At 44.4% G+C, this 22676-nt stretch overlaps 3 protein-coding genes across 3 annotated transcripts in view; 1 reads left to right on the top strand and 2 right to left on the bottom strand.

Annotated features, from left to right (window-relative positions):
- TGM5 (transglutaminase 5) overlaps positions 1 to 15684 on the top strand; it is a 33867-nt gene extending 18183 nt beyond the window's left edge. The window contains exons 8-14 of the mRNA XM_027570314.1: positions 8287 to 8425; positions 9054 to 9157; positions 9259 to 9498; positions 13007 to 13372; positions 13854 to 14014; positions 15210 to 15343; positions 15531 to 15684. Coding sequence (XP_027426115.1) covers positions 8287 to 8425; positions 9054 to 9157; positions 9259 to 9498; positions 13007 to 13372; positions 13854 to 14014; positions 15210 to 15343; positions 15531 to 15684 — 1298 coding nt within the window. The remainder of the gene's footprint in view (positions 1 to 8286; positions 8426 to 9053; positions 9158 to 9258; positions 9499 to 13006; positions 13373 to 13853; positions 14015 to 15209; positions 15344 to 15530) is intronic.
- Positions 1296 to 4414, bottom strand: LOC113908892 (ADP-ribosylation factor-like protein 6-interacting protein 1). Its single transcript, XM_035727908.1, has one exon. It carries the CDS (start codon positions 3445 to 3447, stop codon positions 2836 to 2838), a length of 612 nt encoding a protein of 203 aa, XP_035583801.1. The 5' UTR covers positions 3448 to 4414; the 3' UTR covers positions 1296 to 2835.
- Positions 15685 to 19863: 4179 nt separating the features above from the next.
- The window catches only part of CCNDBP1 (cyclin D1 binding protein 1), a 33273-nt gene continuing 30460 nt past the window's right edge, over positions 19864 to 22676 (bottom strand). The window contains exon 12 of the mRNA XM_027569501.2: positions 19864 to 20211. Within this exon, the coding sequence (XP_027425302.1) occupies positions 20166 to 20211 (46 nt within the window). The 3' untranslated portion in view covers positions 19864 to 20165. The remainder of the gene's footprint in view (positions 20212 to 22676) is intronic.

Raw genomic sequence — 22676 nt, 5'->3', positions numbered from 1 at the left:
TGAAGTGACCAAGTGACTCTTGTCTGACTCAGAAATGCATTCTCCCCTCTGCAGCACTGCCTCTGTTCAGAATGGCCTTTTTAAACATCAACATATTAACTTCAACTTCCTCGAGAAAAATCACCAAAAGGAAAATTTGCATGCATCAAAGATACATTTATAATTTTTGAACGGGCTTTTTCTTTGACATTCATTTAGTTGGCTGTTATTTTGGGAATTTCAGACAAATCTCTGGCTGGGCTGGCCACCCACAGCTCTTAGTCATCAGGCTTTTCCTGTTCTGGCCATCCACTCCCTGTGACCGGGAACCTGGAGAGAGTTCCAGCAGGTCCCCCCCCTCCACTGGCCATTTGTCACGGTTCTAAGGCTGGTTCCTTTACACTCTCTTTGCCCTTTTATTTATGTATTTATTTTTATTATGTTCTCTTTGCCCTTTTAAACTGCACTTTTTTTTCTGTGTCCCAGGGCAGACTAACTCACAGTGCCCCAGTACTATCCCTCCTCACTGCGGTTCCCAGAGCTGGGGTGGGTGTTAACTTCATCACCATGTCTCCCTCTCTCTTGCCACTCTCCATGTGGTCTATCTTTTGTTGTGCAGAAGCTGCTCAGTCAGCCCTCAGTTCTTCTTCAGAGGAATTGCTCTATAAATAGGTGTAGATTTGGCATGTCTGGAGGAGCTGAGTTCAGGGTCTTCCTACATCGCCATCTTGGACCGGAACTCCTTAATTGTACACTTTACAAGGGTGAATTTTATGGTATGTGAATTATAGCTCAATAAAGTTGGGGTTTTGTTTTTGTTTTAAAGTCAGACATCCTAGGAAGGTGCCTGGTCTGTTCCTGCCCACAGCTGCATGGGGTGGGGACGGGGGCAGCAATGACTTGAAAGACATGAACGTTTACTGTGAGCAGGTCTATGGGGCATGATCCCCTCCTCTGTAGCACCTGGGCCCAGGAGCCATGGTGGGAAGGGTGGTGGGAAAAGAGGAGGCTGTGTTGCTCGGGCCTGGGCCCTCCTCCCTTCACCCAAAACTACCCCATGTGTATATCTTTTGTATATTGGATCCCCTCTTATGCCTTGCCTTGCAATGATCCTCTGCTTAAAACTTTTTTGAACACACCTGGGCTAGATGCCTATCTAAGATTGCCTCTCACTCAGTTGTGTAGTGGCCTCTATAAAGTACCTCATTATCTTCATTTGAATACAACTCTTTTTTTGGGGGGGATTCCAGCTTTTTTATTTTCCCCCTTTTACACAAAACAAAGTAGAAGAAATAATACAAGATTAAAACTGCAAAGAGTTAATTGGTAGAACACATATACACAAAAAAATCCAGATAGCAAGATAGGCTTATCTACAATGAGGAAACACATGTAAAAATTAAGGTAGTTTGTAGTTTTCATAGGAAACATTAAAAAAAATCAAACATATGCTACAATGGGTGCCACTGTTAACAGTAATATTGAAGGGGAGAAAACACTTATTAGGGATAGATATACCACAAGGTCCGGCATCAGTGCAGTAAATTCACAAAACTATATTACAGCTAGTTAATCAGAGTTTAAGAACTGTTCCCAAATGTCACATTCTCGGCCCTCAGAGGTTCATGCCTACAGGTTTCAGCTATTCTAAATTTCTAGCTACTGAGAGGGAGAATGATTCTAAGACACTTTCCAAGCAGTTACAAAATCTCTGTAGACCAGAGGCCACCTATCGTCGCCAAAAGTCTGCTCTCCCCAGCAGCCCTTGCACTCTTCAGAGAGAGAGATCTAGGAAAAAAGTCAGATGCCAGCATAAACACCACCTCCTGTGCCAAATCTCTGGGGGCCAAAGCAGCCAGCAATTACCTTCAAATAAGAATCTTGAGGCTTACCTTCAAAGGCTTAGTCTGGTCTCGAAAAATTAGTAGGCTAAGATTATTTTCTACTGAAATGACTCTTGACTAAGTATAGGAAGACTTCTGTCCTTTATTGGCTGGTGTTGGAGTGAAGGTCATAGACCTGAGTCTTAGCCTATTATGTACTTTAGCTTCAGTCGGCTGAAAACCTGAAATTAAAAATATGCTAAAAATCCTAAACACAAACTTCTGGAAGCCTGCTGTTAAAAAGCCTCTAAGGATCTACTAACTTGAAGTCTAAGAGCAACGAGAGATGAGCTCAAAGCCTGTCATATTCCCCATTTGGGAGGAAAGATCAATGTTTCTTACAAATTACTAAGTTTTTCACAAGGCAGAAACCAGTACATACTAGGGCATGGAATTGGTTTCATTTTATTCCAGAGGATTCTTCTCCCATTGTATAGAAACAGCATGAGGAATGAATCTTAATTGGTCTCTTCATTGGAAGTGGTCAACTTGGTCTCTGTATTCATGAAGCCAGGCAGTTTAAGCAGACTGTGGAAGCAGACAGTAGAACCAGCTTCCTGTAGCCACAGACCACTAACTTGTATCTAGCTAAAGCAAAGATCAACTGGAACAATTAATTATCCAAAGTCACAGTTAACTGTACTAAAAGGTGAAGTTCACCACTATATTATTTTAAAGGAAGTTGCCTAAAAGTAAGAATGCAATTAACCTGGGTGGAGAAAAATCAAAACAAGTCGTACTCACGAATGAGTTGTCCATATAGGCCAACTGATGAGAATGCATCCAGCTATACTTCACATGAAGACACTATGCATAAAGCCTTACTTGGCAAGTCTGAATTTCTGTGCACTAAGGGCAAAAGAGGGAGAGCAAAGAGCTACTTCTGTAACATTTTAGTATCCAGACAGCATAACAGAAACTGTTCCCAAGGACAATGTATATGCCATTCATTACACTGAATAAAGCAGATGCATTATTCATTTTTCTTTTCTTTTTGTTTGAGGAGCTTATTTATCTCCCTTTTGGCCATTCCAATGTACTTCAAAATGATTCCATGCTGGTTTAATCCAGGAAGCAACAGTAAGAAGGTCACTATCAGGTAGGTGAGCAGCAGGTTGTGGACTTGCTGTCCCACCCAAGCAACCGCAGCAAGAGAAACGATCATGGTCATGAAGTACATTTTAGGCTTTTCTTCCTTTAGTGTAAAGAGGCATTTCCACCAGCCCACAGCTCTGCGTCGAGTTTTTACCAGATTGCTACAAATTTCATGGAATCTTTGCTGTTGCTCAGTGGTCCATTTATTGGAGCCAAAAATTCTAGGAGCTAGAATGGGAACAAGGTAGTCAGCCAAGCACAAAAACATAACAAAACAGGAAACACCGGACAGAACAGATGGATCTAGATAGTAGATAGTCAGAAACACCAAAGAAACCACACCCATGATGGCAGGTGGAAACCAGGCTCTTTCCCATCTGAGGACTTTATCAGCCATCAGCATCACTTCTCCCCATCCTTGCAGCTTCTCTTCCAGACTTGCAGTCTCTGCAGCCAGCAGGTTGGTGCTCCGATTATCTCCCTCCGCCATCGTCCCTGAGGTGCTGCCTTAGCGGGCGTACACCACCCCCCAAACAAGCTTTCCACAGAGACCCACACAGCGACCCTAACCCATTTGAATACAATTCTTATTCTCATTGTTTTTACTGAGCCTTTAGCTCTCACAAAAGGAACCTCAGCCAATGTCCTGGTGCATTATTTTGCCTCAACCTTTGGCTCAAACACAAATCTATTATTCTCCATTGATTTATGAGACATCTTGGATTGTGTGGAATGTTCCCTTACCAGGTTGTGGATTAATATATGTCTGGCACCTAGAAAAATACCTGGCACATGATCAGCTTTACATAAATGTTAGCTATTATATTTGGTCATACTGATACTGTTTTAATCTCAGCCTCTTGGACTCCAGAGGTCTTGCTGGGTCTCACTCACAAAGTGTTTCTAGTCATCCCCTAAAATTCAGTTCCCCATCATCTCCATCACCTTTTTTACATTATTTCCTTCCTTTGTTCCATGGAGTGTTTAGGGTTAAATTAATCATATTCCTAATTTCATAATATTTATAACAGGTCTGCTTCAGGCCCCTTTTTAAAAAATTAATTAACTAATTGGTTTTTCCTCACTTTTGTCTTATAACCTGTTCCTATTCACCTCCCCCCATGATAGGGAAACATTTTGATGTATTTAATATGTGACATTGTCTCTGAAAGTGCTCTTACAGAAGAAAGAGTATATTGTTATAGTGCAATATTTTGTCCAAAATTTCTTTGTTTTATATATTGTATTTTTCATCTTTAGAAGTTCCATGGGATCATCTTTCTATCTTCCATTTCACTTCTTATGTTCATGTTTTCCTTTACCTCCTCTTGAGCATATTTATAATATTTAAAATAGCTGTTTTAAGGTCCTTGTCAGTTAATTCTATCATCTCTGTCATTTCTAGATCTAGTTCTATTGATTGACATTTTTCCTGGTTATGAGTCATATTTTTCTGCTTCTTTACATGCCTGGTAATTTAAGTAGACTTTTTTTTTTTTTGAGAGAGAATGTGTGAGCAGGGAGAGGGACAGAGGGGGTGAGAGAGAGAGAATCTTAAGCAGGCTCTACGCTCAGTGTGGTGCCTGTTGTGGGGCTCGATCTCTGATATCATATCCTACATTGAAATCAAGAGTTGGACTCTTACCCGACTGAGGCATCCAGGTGCCCCTATAGTAGACATTATTTTTTAGAGCAGTTTTAAGATTCATTGTCATTGCAGACAATCAAGAACAGTTCTAATATGACCTTGTGAAGGTATATCTGAAAAGTCAAGACAATATAACCATCTGAGTTTAAGGAACAATTAAAGGCATAGGAGGAGAAGATACTTTTACCATTTGGAAGCTTATGTGTCCAGGGAGAAATTAAAAGATGCTAAATATCACCACATTTAAATGCCATCACTTCAACTCTATTAGCTGAAGCTTTGACTGTATTCTTCAGTATAAACCATGGAAGTGTGGCAGCAAAGCTAACCAAACAAATTTCAACAAATGGAACTCTAACTTTCCACTGAATTCTCTTCTAAATGGGAGCCACGTTTCCACATGAAGAGGTAGGAGGGGAGCAGGGGAGGCAAAAGAACTGGTGAGAAGCTTTGCAGTCAGTCCTGAGACGGACTCCATGTTTTAATACACCACTGGGATGATGTCCCTCACCAGTCGAAAATGAGCTGTGCTCTTTGAGGACAGGAATGTCTTTCATTTTTGTGTATGCATCTAACCCATTGCCTGGTTAATCTCAGGGGCTTGACACATATCACTGAATGAGTGCTGAATGGTTGAAAGAAGAGGCATAGTAATTCATGCTGGGAGTGTGGTGTGTGGTGTCTACCTTGGGAACCCTGCAGCCCTTTCCCGATTCAGATATCTTGTCCACCTTTGTCTAAGCATCACTGTGTCAGTATGCGTGCATGTGTGTGCACACACAAACACACACACCTCCCTTTTACGAAGGACTCAGCTCCCACAAAATTATCACCATAAGAGTCATCTGAATCTCAGGTCAAACTGTGACTCACTAAGACTGATAGTCTGCAGAAATCTTATCCACAGGTTAAAGACAACTCATGTCAACATAAATTTAATGAGCATCTATTCTGTGCCCAGCACTGTGCTGGAAACAAAGAAATGCAAGAAAAATGTCCTCTATGAGTCCTACTCTGGGCGGATTTGTGATCTGGCTGACAAGATAAGACAAATGCAGGAGATCACAGAGAGTTCCATCCAGTGATAAAATATGCAGCACAGGTGAGAGCATGGGAAGGGAGGCCAGTGTGGCATGAAGTAGGCAGTGAAAACTTCACAGAGAATGGTGCACTGAGAATGAGGTGTTGCCGGGATGCCTAGCGAAGTTGCAGCAGTGGTGTGGCTTGTCGCTAGAAGCATGGGGATGCTTTGAGATCAGAGAAACGTGGGCTTAAATCCTGCCCTGGCTCTGCCATGTGACCTCAACCTCTCTAAGCTTCAGGTTTCTCCTCTTTAAAGTGGGGATAACCCCAGGGTTGTGGAGATGGTTTAATGAGATCATGCCTGTGCAGTGCTTGGCACCGTGCCCGGCACTATGATGATGATGATGTCGTCGGCTGGCAAGGAAGATAAATGCAACTGGGGATGTGTTTAGAAGCAGCAAGGTCTCCATACAGGCTCAAGATTCAAATTCAGGAGTTGTGGGCACACAGGGAGAGATGAGTCCATGAGACAGGACGAGCTCTTTGTGGGAGGACAGAGTAAGCAGGACAGAGGGAGCAGGAGCCCAGGAAAAATAGATGTTTATGATTTCCTGCAGATCGGAGCACTGTTAGCTCCCTTCGTGTGATGTGGAAGCTAAGGGAGGCCTCACTCCCCATGTAAACAACCATTCTAGCCCCACCGTGGCCTCACTGGGACAAGCTGTTGTTCCCCAACCCAGGCCTCTCACAAGCCAGGAAGAGGAACGAGTGGGAATGGATCAGGGCAAATCCATTACCACTCAAAGCTTATGCTCGACTGACAGTCAAGCTTGATCCCCAAAGCATAGCAGTCATTACAATAGTGCTGTGTGTCAAGTCAGAAATCACCGGAACAGGCAAAGGATTCATGAGACACTCATTAACCCATCTAGCAACGAGGCACCGAATTTCTGCAAAACAGGTCTGGCTCTGTGTTGTTAATGGCTGTATAATGGTAAAGATGAATATTACACAGGAGGGCCAACTAGCAAACAAATCATTACAAGCTGTGTGCAATGTCTACTAGGGAACTTCAGAGCGCTGTGAAAATAATGACCTGTGTTCAGGTGGGAAAGGTCCATCCAGCCTTGTTGAGTAGGAGCAGATACCACCACTGACACTCCAAGTGGCTATTTGTGAATTCATCAGTCAGGGTGCATTTCGGACGCTTGCCTCCTGCTCTCCCTGCCCACCCTCCTTGGTGCGCCTTCTCTTATTATCATAAGCGGTACCCACCCTCCTGACTGTAATCTTAGCATAAATGTGTTCAGCACAATGCTCCTGAGTCACCTGAATGCTCTTGCCTTACTCCTGTCTCATGTTCCTTTAGTGGCAGCTTTTCCAAACTTCACCCTCCCCTCTGAGGCTGTCCTGTGTTACCTCCACCCACAATTCACTTGTCAGCTCTCCTCACTCCCTGCCCTCATTCCTTAGCCCTGCACAGACCTGCCACTCCAAGAGAGCTCCAGGTTCCCCTGTGGGCTTCTCTCCGCTCCGTTCCAAGCTGTATCCAGAGATGTGTCCCCACCCTGACCTGGAGAGGATTTGTGCCAATATTTGATCACATAGGAAAATGCCTGATGTGTTTAATAAGGTGAAAATACTAGAGCGCTGAACGGTGTGCATAATACTGGGATGTGGGCTCAGAATTGAGTATGAGCTCAAGAGTGAAATCAGGATTTGAGTGATAGGTCTGCAACTTCCCAGCTGTGTGACTTTGGTCAAGGTTGCCAACTTTTCTTAGCCTCTGATTCTTAATCTTTTAACATGAGGATAATAACAGCAGCTTCCATGTAGAGTTGTCCTGAGGATAACTTAGCAACATGCCTGGCGGGTATTATTATTATTGAATTATTTTTATTATATTATTATTGAGTGGGGTGACCTGCCAATGCTGGACGTGAAGGGGGAGGGTCCCCGGAGCATTGGTGGTAGGACGGGCTGGGGGATACTGCTGTACGTAAAGAGTGCAGAAGGGGGGAAATATGGCAGGGGACAAAGCAAAGAAGTTGGCTGGCAAAGGGAAGAGATACCTCCTCAGGAATAAAAGCAAGGGTGTACCTCCTTTCTAGAATTTCTCTATCATGTACAAACTCTCAATTTCTAAGCTTTTGTTACAGTTTCCATCCTTTTCTGCCTTCCTTTGTGATGCTTTCCTTGATAAGTTTCCAAGACAATACACCCACGGAGAAGGGGGAGTCCAAGCCACAGACCTCTTTGTCTAAGAATTTGATGGTCTGAGCCAAAATTCTAGCTATGTGGCTTGAAGATGGAGATTCATGGCCAAGAGAGAAGTGAGACCGCGTCAGGCCACTGAGTCTTGCCAAAGGAGGTGTGCCTGTCCCCTGAAGCTTGCAGGCAGGAGAACTCACAACTTGCTTGGCCTTGGCATTGCTTGTCTGAGCAACCAGAAGCCCAACCTTTGCCTGGAGTCTCTTCCATGAGCCCCAGAGAGGAGCTCAGGAAGGTGGGGAGAGAGGCTGGCAACATCACCAACCCATAGCCCCAGACAGCTCCTGACCGGTCCTGCAAGTGCCAAATGAATGGTTTCCCTGGGCCCAGGGAATCCATAGGATTCCTGAATCCACAGCCCACAGGAGATTTTTCCTCTTTCTGCAGTGATGAGATGCCTGGGGATCCCCACCCGTGTGATCACCAACTTTGACTCTGGCCACGACACAGATGGAAACCTGATCATAGATGAGTATTATGACAACACGGGCAGGATCTTGGAGAATAAGAAGAAGGACAGTGTCTGGTGAGAGACAACCTCTCTGTCTCCTTCCAGGGCACACCCCTTCAGCAGAGAGCGGGGCAGGCCTGCGCCCACAAGCGTGCTGCCCTCTCATGCCCCCCTCACTTTCACCAGTCCCAGGGCTCTGGATCCCCAACTCAAAGGCTGAGACGCAGCTGAACACAAAACCGATTCTGAGTTTAGGATCCTCACATTCCAAGAGCTTTTTCCCCTGGCTGAGGTTTCCCTCTTTGTCATCTCCTTCATTTAATATCAGCCTGTAGCTCTGGCCACAGGCGGGCCTGAAGCCTCACCTCCAGACACACCATGACTGGCCCTGTGAGTCAGCAGCACACACAGGAAAGGGCCTTGAGGATGTTTTGGAGGGAGTGAGAGAGAGATTTTTAACTTCAGTTAGTTCTAGAAGGCTTCACTCTCTATTCACAGAAGAAAGCTATTTTCTGAGCAAGTCAAGGTTCACACAGGAGGAAGAGCTGCTACAGAGGTTTGAAGGCCTAGGGTGCACTAAATCTGTCTTTCTACTTAGCAGGCCATTTGCCCACCATCCCCTGCCTTGCTCTGCAGAGAACACAAGCACTACAAGCTCTCCCTTAGCTTCATTTGACACTGACTCCTCTGGCTTCTCCTTTAGGAACTTTCACGTGTGGAATGAATGCTGGATGGCCCGAAAGGACCTCCCTCCTGGGTATGGAGGTTGGCAGGTGCTGGATGCCACACCTCAGGAGACGAGCAACGGTGAGACTGTCCGGAAGGCGGAACACACTCCCACAGACACTGCCCTTGCCCCTGCCTGACCCCGCAGCAACGGCCCACCGTGGCTCTTCTGTTCTCCTCAGGCCTCTACTGCTGTGGCCCTGCCTCAGTCAAAGCCATCAAAGAGGGAGAGGTGGAGCTGAACTATGACACAGCCTTTGCCTTCTCCATGGTGAATGCTGACTGCATGTCCTGGCTTGTCTACGGAGGGAAGGAGCAGAAAATTCACTGGGACACGAATACGGTTGGCAATTTTATCAGCACCAAGAGCATTCAAAGTGATGAGCGAGATGACATCACAGAGAACTACAAATACATAGAAGGTATGACGGAGCCAGCCCCCGCCGGAGAACAAGTCCTGGGGACATCCTCCCAGCCAGCGAGGGAACCAGACAGAGTCTGAGGGACAGAACCCAGGTGCACTGTCTCCTCAGTTTTAAGGTCCCAGCTGAGATGTCCCCACTGCCTCACTTGCTTGTGCCCACTGCTACCCCACATCCCACAGGCCAGTGAGCAATCTCCACAAGATGTTCACATTGACCATAGGGCCACTGACAAGCATCCCATCAATAGTATGTGAGTCCTTCACTCTGCCTTCCTGAAAAGTTAGCCTCCTTCTCAAGATGGGAGGGGATTTAGTAAACCCCATCCTATTAGTTAATTTAATGAATTTCATTTAACATATCATCTAATTAACTTTGTTTTATTGAGTATTTGGAGGACAATCCAGACCACCAACCAGCACCACCGCTAATATAAGGCTGAATGTTTACTCCAACACCTACCCCCTGCAGAGGATGGGTCTGAGGGGGGCGGGCGGGGACCTGGCAGGGGCTTCTTACTCAAGTCAGCAGGGGTGAATAGGCAACTAAAGTAGTCAGGCATGAACTAATTCCCAAAATTTGAGAAACATCAATCACTAGGTTCAACCACCAGGGAGCCAAGTGAAAATATATGGTCTATGAGGGCCAGAAGCTGAGTGAGGGGCAGGAGCTGAGCAAGAGTGGATCAGGAAAATAGGGGAGTGGCAGGTAGCTGAGCAGTTGCTGGGAGTGCTGGGGAGTAGGTATCTGTGGTTTGTCTATGTGGGCCTTTGGGACCCACAGAGAAGCTCCAGAATCTGAGCCTAAGAAGGGGTTTTACACAGTGAGAGGCAAGCATTGAACACAGCCCAGGATGCTGCTCGTCATCCCCTTCACCTCCATCCACTCTGGGGTTATCTTGGTGGGGTGCCCAGAACAGGTCCTGAGGCAAGGATTCAAGTACAAGTGGTTGATCTGTGAGGCCATCCAGGAACTAGTGGAAGGAAGGAGAGTGAGCAAGTGAGACAGGGGAGGGGAGGAAGCCAACACAGGGTGCCTCGTCAAGCCCCTTAGCAGCACAGGCAGCTGGAGCTCAGCTCCTGCTGGGGAGCTCTGTGAGTGGGGTTGCCAGGGAAAATACAGGATGAGTAATTCTTTCATCTAACCATGTCCCAAATTATTTGTTGTTAATCTGAAACTCAATTTAAATGGCCCTGTATTTTTATTTGCTACATCTGGCAACCCTATCAGGGATTCAGTATCGAGTGTAGAACACCACCACAGATTTATCCTACCTAAGAGGCAAGGGGGCTAGGCTATTTAATCCACCAACTCCTGTCACTCAGGGATTGAGCCCTTCTCCTTGGGGTATCAAGTCCCTAGCACTTTCAGCCTGTTCCACACATAGGCTAAGGCAGCTCTGGTAGTGAAGAAAGCCTCAACAGAGTGGAAGGTACTAGCATTTGGAAGTAGGGCATGTGGGCACTGAACTGGCGAGCGCTAAGGGGATGTGGGGAGGCACTGACAGCATTTGCTAGAGGTCCACGGGGTTCCACTGTATTTTGGGGGGTTTGGAGCTATATTCCTGTGGGCCTGAGGGTGCTGCTCAGACAGGCAGTATTTGATCTCCTCCCACTCAGCCTGACAGGTTCTGGGGGTAGAACAGACCACAGGCGAGCTAAATCTAATTCACATCTCCCTGGGCACACTCTTGCTGAAGCAGATGCCTTGAGATCCTCTTCTGCCTGGAACCAGGCTTAGAATAACCCCCAGAGCAAGGGGATAAAAAGTGCCTCTGCCTGGGGAGGATGTGGGGGCAGACTGAAGGGGTGGGGACAGACACTGGGGACAGTGAGTGCTAGGTGAACACATCTGCTAGGATTATTAGGGAAGCACGGGTGAGTATTCCTGCCACAGTACCACCCAGGACCGAAGCCAGGCCTCTCTGGGAATTCAGCTTGCTTGAATTTTCTTTTACTTGCTTTTCCTTTTTTTTTCCTTTTCCTTTCCTTTCCCTTCCTTCCTTCCTTCCTTCCTTCCTTCCTTCCTTCCTTCCTTTCTTTCTTTCTTTTTCTTTCTTTCCTCTTTCCTTCCTTCCTTTCTTTTCCCTCCTTCCTTCTTTCCTTCCTTCTTTCGGCTTCTCACTTTCATTTCCAGGACTTAGTCTACACCTGATCAATCATTTGGTTCTGGAACAGGAAATCACACCATGCTGCTGTCTTTAAGAGCCTTACTCTTCCCCATTTGTGGGCCTTTATCTTTCCCATGGGGAAGGCACAATAGAGTCCCGTGACCATAAGCACAGAGTTTCATGTTGGGTAGATTTGGCTTCCACCTGGATTCTGCACCTTGCAAGTTGTGGGACTTGGACAAATGACAGGACCTCTCTGAGCCTCATTTTACTCATCTATATATGGATTATATTGTTGTTACTGGCGAGGATGTGGAGAAAGGGGAACCCTCGTGCACTGTTGGTAGGAATGCAAGCTGGTGCAGCCACTGTGGAAAACAGTATGGAGGTTCCTCAAAAAATTAAACATAGAACTACCATATGACCCAGCAATTGCACATTTGAGTATTTCTCTGAAGAAAACTAAAACACTAACTTGAAAAGATATGTGCACCCCCATGTTCATTGCAGCATTGTTTACAATAGCCAAGCTATGGAAACAGCCCAAGTGTCCACTGATGGATGAATGGATAAACAAAATGTTGTGTGTGTATATATATATATACACACCATGGAATATTATTTAATCACAAAAAAACACACAAAATCTTGCCATTTGTGACAATATGGATGGACCTTGAGGGCATTATGCTAAGTGAAATAAGTCAGACAAAGACAAATACTGTATGATTTCCTAATATGTGGAATCTACAAAAAAAAAAGGAAAGAAAAGAAACCAAGTTCACAGATACAGAATACAGATTGGTGGATACCAGAGGCAGGGGGATGGGATGGGAGAAATGGGTAAAGGGAGTCAAAAAGTAAGTAAGTAAATAAATAAATAAGTGCTAGTGATTTATTTTATTTTTTAAAGATTTTACCCATTTATTTGACAGAGAGAGAGAGCACAAGCAGGGGGAGTGGCAGGCAGAGGGAGAGAGAGAAGCACCCAGAACCCTGGGATCATGACCTGAGCCGAAGGCAGTCGCCCAACCAACTGAGCCACCCAGGCGCCCAGTGCTAGTGATTTAAAAAAAAAAAAAATAGTTCTAGGCCTTTCGTGGCACCAAAGAGAAGGTCCAAAGGGCCCTCCCTATCTCCACCGGGGAGCATCAGGCTCCTTGCTCAGTGGAGAGCCTACCTCTCCCTCTGCCCCTACCCGCCTCTTGTGTGTGCTCGCGTGCTCTCTCTCATGTAAATAAATAAAATCTAAAAAAAAAAAAAAAAAAAAGCACCTGCTGAATGGTAGGGAATGTCTGTTGTTGGAAATGATGGTTTTAACAGCTCTACAGTGTTTGGCCAAGGCTTACCTCCCTGGGTCAATCTGGCCCACAGCCAAGGCCGTCTCTGCCCTTCCAGGTTCCCCCCAGGAGAGGGAGGTATTCCTGAAGGCTCTTCAGAAGCTGAAGGCTGGAAGGTCTGAAGACCCCCACCAAGCAGACTCACAACATTCCACACCTGAGCCACGGAGCGGGGACGGCCGTTGGAGGCTGCACACACCTTCCCTTCGGCCCAGTGATATTGTCCAGGTCTCCTTGAAATTCCAGCTGCTCGAACCGCCCCACATGGGCCAGGACATAAACTTTGTCCTGCTGGCTCTCAACATGTCACTCCAGTTCAAGGACCTCAAAGTGAACCTGAGTGCCCAGTCCCTGCTGCATGATGGCAGCCCCCTGCCCCCTTTCTGGCAGGACATAGCCTTTATCACACTCTCTCCTGAAGAAGGTATGGGCTCTGCGTCTGGGCATGGGGACAGTCTGTGTACACAGAGTGTGTTATGGAAATGCCAGTGGGGACAAGCCAGACCACAAGGTTCTGGGGACAGATCTCTGCAACACCAGTCTTCCTTAATGTCCCCTTTGGCATGGATTCCTTCTCCCCTCCACACTTTTCTCCTTTCTTTTCCTCCTCCTCCCCTCCCTTTACTATTTCAAGGAAGGGAGCCCGGTTTAGTAGGGGAAGCCTGAGCTTTGGAGACATCCAGAACTTGGTTAGAACCTCAGCTCATCCATTTACCAGGAGAATGACTTTGGGGAAACCATTTTACCTCTCTTAACCTCAGCCTCTCCACCTGAAAACCTAGTACCTGCTTCACTGGGGCTTAGTACATGTTGGTCCTCTCTGCTCCAAAGTGTCCCGCAGATCCAACCCAGGCCTAGCTGATTTTCCCAGCTACTTTCACCTCATCTTTTTGTTTTCTCCCTAGCAAAGACCCATTCCTATAGAATTCCCTACTCCCAGTATAGCCAGTACCTGTCAACAGACAAGCTGATCCGCATCAGTGCCCTGGGTGAAGAGAAGAGCAGTCCGGAAAAGATCCTGGTGAACAAGATCATCACTTTAGCCTATGCAGGCATCGTAATTAATGTAAGTGGCCTGGGGGCTCCTGGGGATCTGGCGTGGTGTTGTGGGGAGTGCAGCCCTCTGAGAATCTGTTCAGGAAAGCAGCCCCTCTTTTCCACTTCCTCTTCTGGTGTCCCTAGGTACCTCCCTATCGGGAACATGAGATTCATCTGAAAACATTGGACAAGGTGTCCATCCTCTTGCACCATCAAAGTCCTTATGGGTGGACCTCGAGCAGGTGCCATGGAGAGGACTGGAAGAGATCCCTCTCTTGTGCCACCTCCCACTGTTGGCCTTTCCCAGGGTTACCATGAGGAACTATGAGCTCAGATGGGAGGAAGCTGAGAGGAAAGAAAAGCACTGCCTGAGGTCAGCTCAGGTGTGATTTGCCATTTCTTGGCTGTGCATTCTTGAACAAGTCCCTGGGCCTCTGCTTCTTGAACTGTCAGATGTGAGGATTAGACTAGCTGGCCTCTGAGGACACCACCTGCTGTGACGTTCTGTGGTCCTCTGAATGGGAAGACTTCATGGGTCTCTTCAGTGCTGTCTCCCCAGAGCAAGCAAACTCCTAGACTCTGCCAAGCGAGCCTGTGGTGCCCCCTGGTGGGATGCATCTAGCAAACCCAGCCACTGGAGTCTTGTTTTAAGGAGGGTTTCCAAAAGTGCCTCCAGGTTTCCTGAGGCTACTTCCATCTCTCTACAGTCTTGAATGTTCCGTTGCTCTTCACTCATACAATGGGGTGAAAAGAAACGAGCCCGTTATGTTAAGAGGGAGAAATGGGATGGAGTAGACTTGCTGTAAGAAAGTGCCAAAGAAGATTCTATCCCCTCAAATTATGCATGAGAATCCTTCGGGATTATTTTACACTTGGATGAAATCCTTGGAGCAGAGGAAACATCACTAGAGGCCCCAATTTATCTGACTTTTCCATATGCTGGGTTGAGGGATATAAAATATTTTATACAAACATCTATGAATTTATAAATGAAGCACAGTTTTACATAACACTATCTCGTGTTTCTTCTATTTCATTTTTAAAAAACATTAATGATAACCCATTGAGTTGGTTTTAAGCCATAGCTGGAAAAACATGGGCCACAGAAGTCCAGCTCTTCAGGAAATAGATCTGAAGAGCAATGCCCTCTGTAAATGTTTGGTGAATTGGAAAATGAGATTAATCTTCTGCTCCATTCTTCTCCTCTGGATCTCTCTGTTCAGGTTTTAGGAGCTGCCATTGTGAACCAGCCACTCTCCATCCAGGTGCTGTTTTCAAACCCCCTCTCAGAGCACGTGGAAGACTGTGTGCTAACTGTGGAAGGAAGCGGGCTCTTCAAGAAACAGCAGAGAGTCCTGTGAGTGCTGGCAGCGTGCGGCCTTCACCCCCATCCTATTCTTTCATGAGCCTTCTTTCTGTTGACGGGCACCGAGGCCAATCTCTGAGAACACCAGGAAAGGAAAGCCCTGGTTGCTCAGTGGAAAAGAGCTTTGGGGTTCTCATGATGCTCATGGTCTTCTAACATTCTCTTTTCTCTGCTACAGCATTGGAGTCCTCGAACCTCAACACAGGGCCAGCATCATACTGGAGATTGTTCCCTTCAAGAGTGGCCAAAGGCAGATCCAAGCGAATCTGAGGAGCAACAAGTTTAAGGACATCAAGGGTTACAGGAATGTCTATGTAGACTTGAGGTTATAAATTCTGGAACAATGAGCCAGATGCATAGATTTTAAGCATCAGGAGAAGGAGCAAGTTCAAATGCAAGCTGTGCCACTCTGCACCACAACAGAGGCTTTGCAGGGCTCCAAAGTAAACAGCAGAGGAGATGGCAGTGGTGGATAGTCCCCTAGGCCATTTGCACAGCTTCCCAGGACTCTGATCAGAGTCCACAGACTCTCTGGTGTCCAATCCAGAAGTGTGAGATAGCACAGAGGTCTGAGGACACTGGTTAGACTTGGTCATGACTTACTGCTCCCACCCCAAAAATTGGCTGAGCAGCTCACTGTCATTTTGTCACTGCAGTGGCTAGCGCCCTAGTCCCAATAAACTTCAGTCCTTATTCTCACTCCCTTTGCACCCATGCAGTCATCACTTTCCCTGCAGCAACCCCCACCTATTCCCTGGATGCTGGCAGTGTCCTCCTGTTGCAATGCCAGAGTCCATTCAAGGGTGAATTACTGAGCGCCTAGTATGTGCCAGGCACTGTTCTGAGTGTGGCGGAGAAGACAGTAAACAAAGCAAAGGCTCTGCCCCCATGGAGCTTACATTCTATTTATGGTGGATGGGAGGGATATAGACATGTCAACAGGTAAGTAAGGTATTTACAGATGATGTGTCAGTCATGATCTGGTTAGGGAAACCAAAAGCCCTGTAAGAGTTTCTACATACTACTGACTCTTTGTATCTTGGGGGATAAAAGCCTACGAGATCTCTCACTTGGCCTTCCTTTGAATCCCTTTCCATATCACATCTAAGATGTCCCTCAATCGTAACAGTTCCAGCCTCTTGGCTCAAAGTCTGCCAGTACAGTGTGGTCCTGGATGGACCTGGAATGACTGTGAGTCCAGAGGTAAAGCCAGCTGAATAATGCAGTGAAGTAGATTTTTGATAGGGAATGAAGTACTCTCAGACCTTTCTATTGGCTGTAGCTTGTGTGTATGCTCCTTCTGAACACAAAGCATTTCCAATCGTTATCTCCTCTGCTTTCTCACGGCACTGTGCCAAGTTCGAGATGGAGAAAGGCTTGATGCACCTGCCCTCCAGGCACTAGCTACATGACTGAGACAGCTATGTTGGGCATATAGTAAATGCATGCACATGAAATAAATACTTCTATTATATATAAACAAAAGGGTAAGTGTAATTGATCAGGGGGAGAGAAGAGGGTGTGGTGAGAATTACATAGCGGGTTGAGGTCCTATTAAAGAGTAGGCTAAGAACCAGGAGAACCCTGACAGCAGGGATCGGGAAGTAACATATAATTGTTTCATTCTGTAACTGTTGCCTAACAATCATTAAAAATGATTTCAGGGAAACACTGTGGATGGGAACATCTTACAGAGACAGTAACCTCTGAAGTACTTGGAACATTTCAACTACCACCCTCAGACTCCTTCATGAAGCTTGATTTTAACACTACATTCATTAACACTTTCACTCGGCAAATATTCACAGAGTTTCTACTAGAGGCCAGGCCCTGAGCTAGGCACTGAGGACACAAGAAGGACCAGGGCCTGCCCTCAAGGAGCTCAAGTTTAAGCATGTGGAGAATGAAAAATGAATAGGAGGTTATAACACAGAGTGGTGAGAACTACTGTTGGAGTGAGTGTAGGGTGTTTGGGAGCACGAGGACGGACAGCTTGTCTAATCCTGGGATTGTGAATCAAGGAAGGCTTCCTGGAGGGAGTGGCATTTAAGCTAAAAGACCAGGGGCTAGCCAAATAGACTCAGGGTCAAAGGGGTTGGGGTGGAATAAAGCAGTCAGAAACTGCAAGTCAGTCAGATAGCTAGAGATCAGAGCTGGAGGAGCTAAGTAGCAGGAAAAAATAAGGCTAGAGCCAAGGGATGAAGAACTTCAAGCAGGCAATCTAGGGAGTTTAGACAGTGATCACCTGCAGGCATCTATTTCCTGTAAGTCTTGGATCACAGTCATTGCCTACAATGTCAGTGCTTAGAGTAGATTCCATTTTGCAGAACTGAGCAGACTTCATGTGATTTGAGAAGCATGTAAAGGACAAATAGTTCTCCACCCTGGTCTGTCAGAGAAGCCTGCAATTCCCATCAGAGTCATTCCTCTGAGTTAAAGCCTTCCCTGAATGTCAAGGTTGTCTTTCAACTCTTGATTTAACATTTATTGAGAACGTAAGTGTTGAATATTCTAGGCCCAGGTGATAGAGCAGTAACCAAAGCAAACAAGGCAAAGGATATGAATAGACATTTCTCCAAAGATGATAGACAAATGGCTAAAAAGCATACAAAAAGATGCTCAATATCACTAATCATGAGAAAAATGCAAATCAAAACTACATTGAGATATTAAAAGTAAATGCCACATGATCCAGTAATTCCACTACTGGAATTAAACAAAACAAAAACGTTAGTTCAAAAAGATACATGCACCCCTATGTTTATTGCAGCATTAGTTACAATAGCTAAGATATGGAAGCAACGCAAGTGTCCCTCCACAGATGAATGGATAAAGGAGATGTCAACACACACACACACACACACACACACACACACACACACACACACACACAGGAATATTATTTAGCCATTATAAACAATGAGATCTTGCCATGTGTGACAACACGGATGGACCTAGAGTATTATGCCAACTGAAATAAGTCAGATAGAGAAAGACAAATATCATATGATCTCACTTGTATGTGGAATCTAAGAACAAACAGACAAAGCAGACAGACCCATAAATAGAGAGAACAAACTGATGGTTGCCAGAGGGGAGAAGAGTAGAGAAATGGGTAAAATGGATGAAGGGGAGTGGGAGGTACAGGTTTCCAGTTATGGAATGAATAAGTCACAGGAATGAAAGGTACAGCATAGGGAATACAGTCAATGCTACTACAATAGTGTCGTATGGTGACAGATGGTAGCTACACTTGTAGTGAGCACAGCATAATGTAAAGACTTGTCTAATCCCTATACTGCACACCTGAACTAATGTAACATTGTGTGTCAACTATACTTCAAAAAAAGTCCCACACTGAGAGATATTATTTTCTGGTTTGTTTGTTTTTTTAATAGCCATCCTAGTGGGTGTAAGGTAATAAGTATTGGTGGGAATGCAGAGAAGTTAGAACTCTTGTGCATTGTTGGTAGGCTTGTAAAATGGTGGAACCACTTTGGAAAATAGTATGGCAGTTCCTCAAAAAGTTTAAAATAGAACTACCATATGATTCAGCAATCCCACTTCTGGGTGTATATCCAAAATAATTGAAAGAGGGCTTCAAAGATATATTTGCAGACCCACATCCATAGCACTATTCACAATAGCCAGGAGATAGAAGCAACCCAAATGTCCATCATTGGATGAATGGGTAATCAGAATTCGGTATATTCATACAATGGAATACAATGCAGCCTTAAAAAAGGAAGAGAATCCTGTCACATGCTATAACACGAATGAACCTCGAGGACATTATGCTAAGTGAAACCACAAAGAGATAAATACTGTATGATTCCACTTATATGAAGTATCTAAATTAGTCAAATTAATGATATAGAAAGTAAATGATGGTTACCAGAGCCTGAGACGAGGGGGCAAAGAGGGAGTTGTAGTTTAACTGGTAGAGAGTTTCAGTTATGCAAGATGAAAAGGTTCTTGAGATCTCTCTCTTTTTTTTTTTTTAAAGATTTTTATTTATTTGTTTGACAGAGAGAGACACAGAGAGGGAACACAAGCAGGGGGGGTGGGGGAGGGAGAAGCAGGCTTCCTGCGGAGCAGGGAGCACGATGCGGGGCTCGATCCCAGGACCCTGGGATCATGACCTGAGCCGAAGGCAGACGCTTAACGACTGAGCCACCCAGGCGCCCCGGTTCTTGAGGTCTCTTTCGCAACAATGTAAACATACTTAACACTACTGAATTGTGCGCTTAAAAATGGTTAAGATGATAGAGGCACCTAGATGGCTCACTGTCCAACTCCTGATTTCAGCTCAGGTCATGATCTTAGGGTCGTGAGACTGAGCCCTGCTTTGGGCTCTGCATTGGGTGTGAAACCTGCTTAAGATTCTCTTTCCCCCTCTCCCTCTGCACCCCCCCCCGCCATGACCCTGCTTGAGCACGTGCTCTCTCTCCCTCTCTCTAAAAAAAAAAAAAAGTTTAAGATGATAAGTTTTATGGTATTTTCTACCACAAAAATTTTTTCTATGCTATTCCAACATTTATAACTTTATTAGATAAATAATGGTGATAACAATAGCATCCATAGCAATGTCAGCAGGAATAAAAATCTCCATTGATTGCCTAAAAACAAACAAACAAGCAAAACTGGGTTTCAGTCTTTGTAAGTGTTGGTCTATTTCCTATTAACTTTACTCCTGGGGAACAGTCCTTCAGGGGTCCCAGTTGAAAACCGGGTTGTTTATGGGGTCTGTCATTCCTGTCATTCCAACTCCAATTTTTATCCTCCAGTCCTATGAGCTCCTCAGAAGATCTGCTCAGATTTTCAGGCTGTCATCTGCCAATTGTGAATCAGCAAACATCCTAAAGGGAAAAGTGGCATAATGTCAGGCTCACCTCTCTCTGCTTCTCTTCTCCCTGAGATCTTGATCCCTCAAATCCGTGCTGCCTTGATGCCTTCAGGCAGAGCTTTGAAATATTTTATTCAGTTTTTCTGGTTACTGTCAACAGGGGTGATAGGATCAAGCTAGTCTGCTCTATCTAGAAGCAGAAATCCTTGAGAGATTTTTTTTAAAAGATTTTATTTATTTGAGAGACAGCACGAGCAGAGGGGAGGGGCAGAGGGAGAAGGAGAGGCAGACTCCCCGCTGAGCAGGGAGCCCCAGGATCATGACCTGAGCCAAAAGCAGCCACCTAACTGAGTCACCCAGGCACCCCCCAGTCAGGCTTTTCTTTCCCTTGCAAGTTTTTGTTATTTTTCAAATAATAACAACATATTCTCATGATATAAAGATACTAAAGGATATACAGAAAGAAAAAAAAAAAAAAGACATACACCCAGGCACTGAATTTCCCTAGACAGAAGCAATAACTTTCCAGAAATACTCTAGGCAAACACAAGCAAATTCATACATATTCTTCCCCACATCCTTTATACAAAGGTAGCATATTGTTCACACAGCTCTGTACCTTGCTTATTCCATTTAACGATGTAGTTTGGATTGTTCCATACCAGCTTATGTAGAGCTACTTCATTCTTTTTCACATTTGCATGGTTTTCTACTGAATGCATGTCCCATAATACGTCTATCTAGTAGCTTATTTATGAATGTTTATGTAGTTTCTGATATTTTGCTATTGTAACTACCAGTACAATGGATATACTTGTATAAATTTCATTTTACATGTTCGATTATTTGCATTAGAATATCTAGAAGTGAAATGGCTGAGTCAAAAGTATAAGCACTTAGGTTTGGGTAAATATTATTTAATTTCGCTTAGAAAGATATACCAATTTAGGGGCACCTGGGTGGCTCAGTTAAGTGTCTGCCTTTGGCTCAAGTCATGATCCCGGGGTCCTAGGATGGAGCCCCACATTGGGCTCCCTGCTCAGTGGGAAGTCTGCTTCTTCCTCTCTCCCTGCCCCTCTGCCCACTTGTACTCTCTCTTTCTCTCTCTCAAATAAATAAATAGAATCTTTTTAAAAAAATAAAAGAAAGAAAGCTATGCCAATTTACATTCCTACCAGTACTATAAGAGACTAACTCATTCCCCACACCATCACTAACTCAGAAAGTTGACAAACTATCTTGGTCAATCTGATAGATTGAAAGAAAGAAATGATATCCTAGGGTAGTTTCATTTTGCATTTCTATTAAATGAGGCTGGACATATTTTCATATATTTAAGAGACTCTTGAATTTTCTTTTCTCTCATATCCTTCACCCATTTTTCTATTGATTTATTGTTCTTATTGATTTGCAGGTATCATTTACATTAAGAAAAGTAACAATTTGTGTTACAAGTTCCAAACATTTCTCCCAATTTGTTGTATATCTTGTAACTTTATGGATTTTTCCAAGTAAAAAAATTAAGGAATAAAATTTATCTATTTTTTTCTTTATGGCTTCTGGGGTTTGAGTAATATTTTAAAAGGCCTTCCCCAGGCTGGCTTAAAAATAAGTCTATTATCTTTTCTTCTAGTACTTTTTGGATTTAATTTTTTACATTTAGAGTTTTGACCCATCTGGAATTTATTTTGTTGTATGGTGAAAGGTAGAAAACCAACTTTACTTTGCAAGCTAGTTGTCCCCAAACCATTTACTAGTGAATCCTTATCTTCCCCACTGATACAAAGTGCCATGTTTAGCCCATACTTAATGTGTACATTTTGGTCAATGTGCTTTTTCAAGTGCAGTGATATCATACTATGTTTTAATATCTAGGAAGCTAGTTATACTACATAAGAAGTTAGAAATGTAGCATGATGAGGCCCTACTAGATAGTAAAACATATCTTAGATGTTTTCATCTAAAACATCTTTATATCTTCTTAGATCTTTTTAGATTATATCTTATATCTTTTAGAAATTTCCTTTGAACCTTAGAATCAGCTTTTCTACTTTCAGAGAAAAAATTTGTTAGCATTTTTATTGGGAATGCACCAAACTTAAGAATAGGACTCTAAATTATCTTTTATAACCATTTTTTAGTTGATTCATGGTTTCCAGGTAAAAATCACATCATCTCCAAATAATGAAAAATTTACCTCTTCATTTCTCATGAAGAATCATTTTTGGGGGTGTAAAAAGGCAGCAGCTTCATTTCTTTTTTTTTTTTTTTTAACATAACAAGATTCTTCAAATGGACAATGGTTCAAAGTTTTAAAAGTTGGTGTAAACAGGAGAAAAATTATCTTCCTACCCCCTTCTCTAACTCTCCTCTCCACAGGCACCCAATGTTCCTTGCAGTGTCTTTTATATCTTTCTACAGATAACTCATATGCATGCAGGCCAGCATAGCTGCCCCTGAGTGTGCTCCGGGTAGCAC

This window comes from Zalophus californianus, chromosome 6, assembly GCF_009762305.2.
Source record: "Zalophus californianus isolate mZalCal1 chromosome 6, mZalCal1.pri.v2, whole genome shotgun sequence".
Lineage (NCBI taxonomy): Eukaryota > Metazoa > Chordata > Mammalia > Carnivora > Otariidae > Zalophus > Zalophus californianus.
This window is presented reverse-complemented; position numbering and strand designations above follow the sequence as displayed.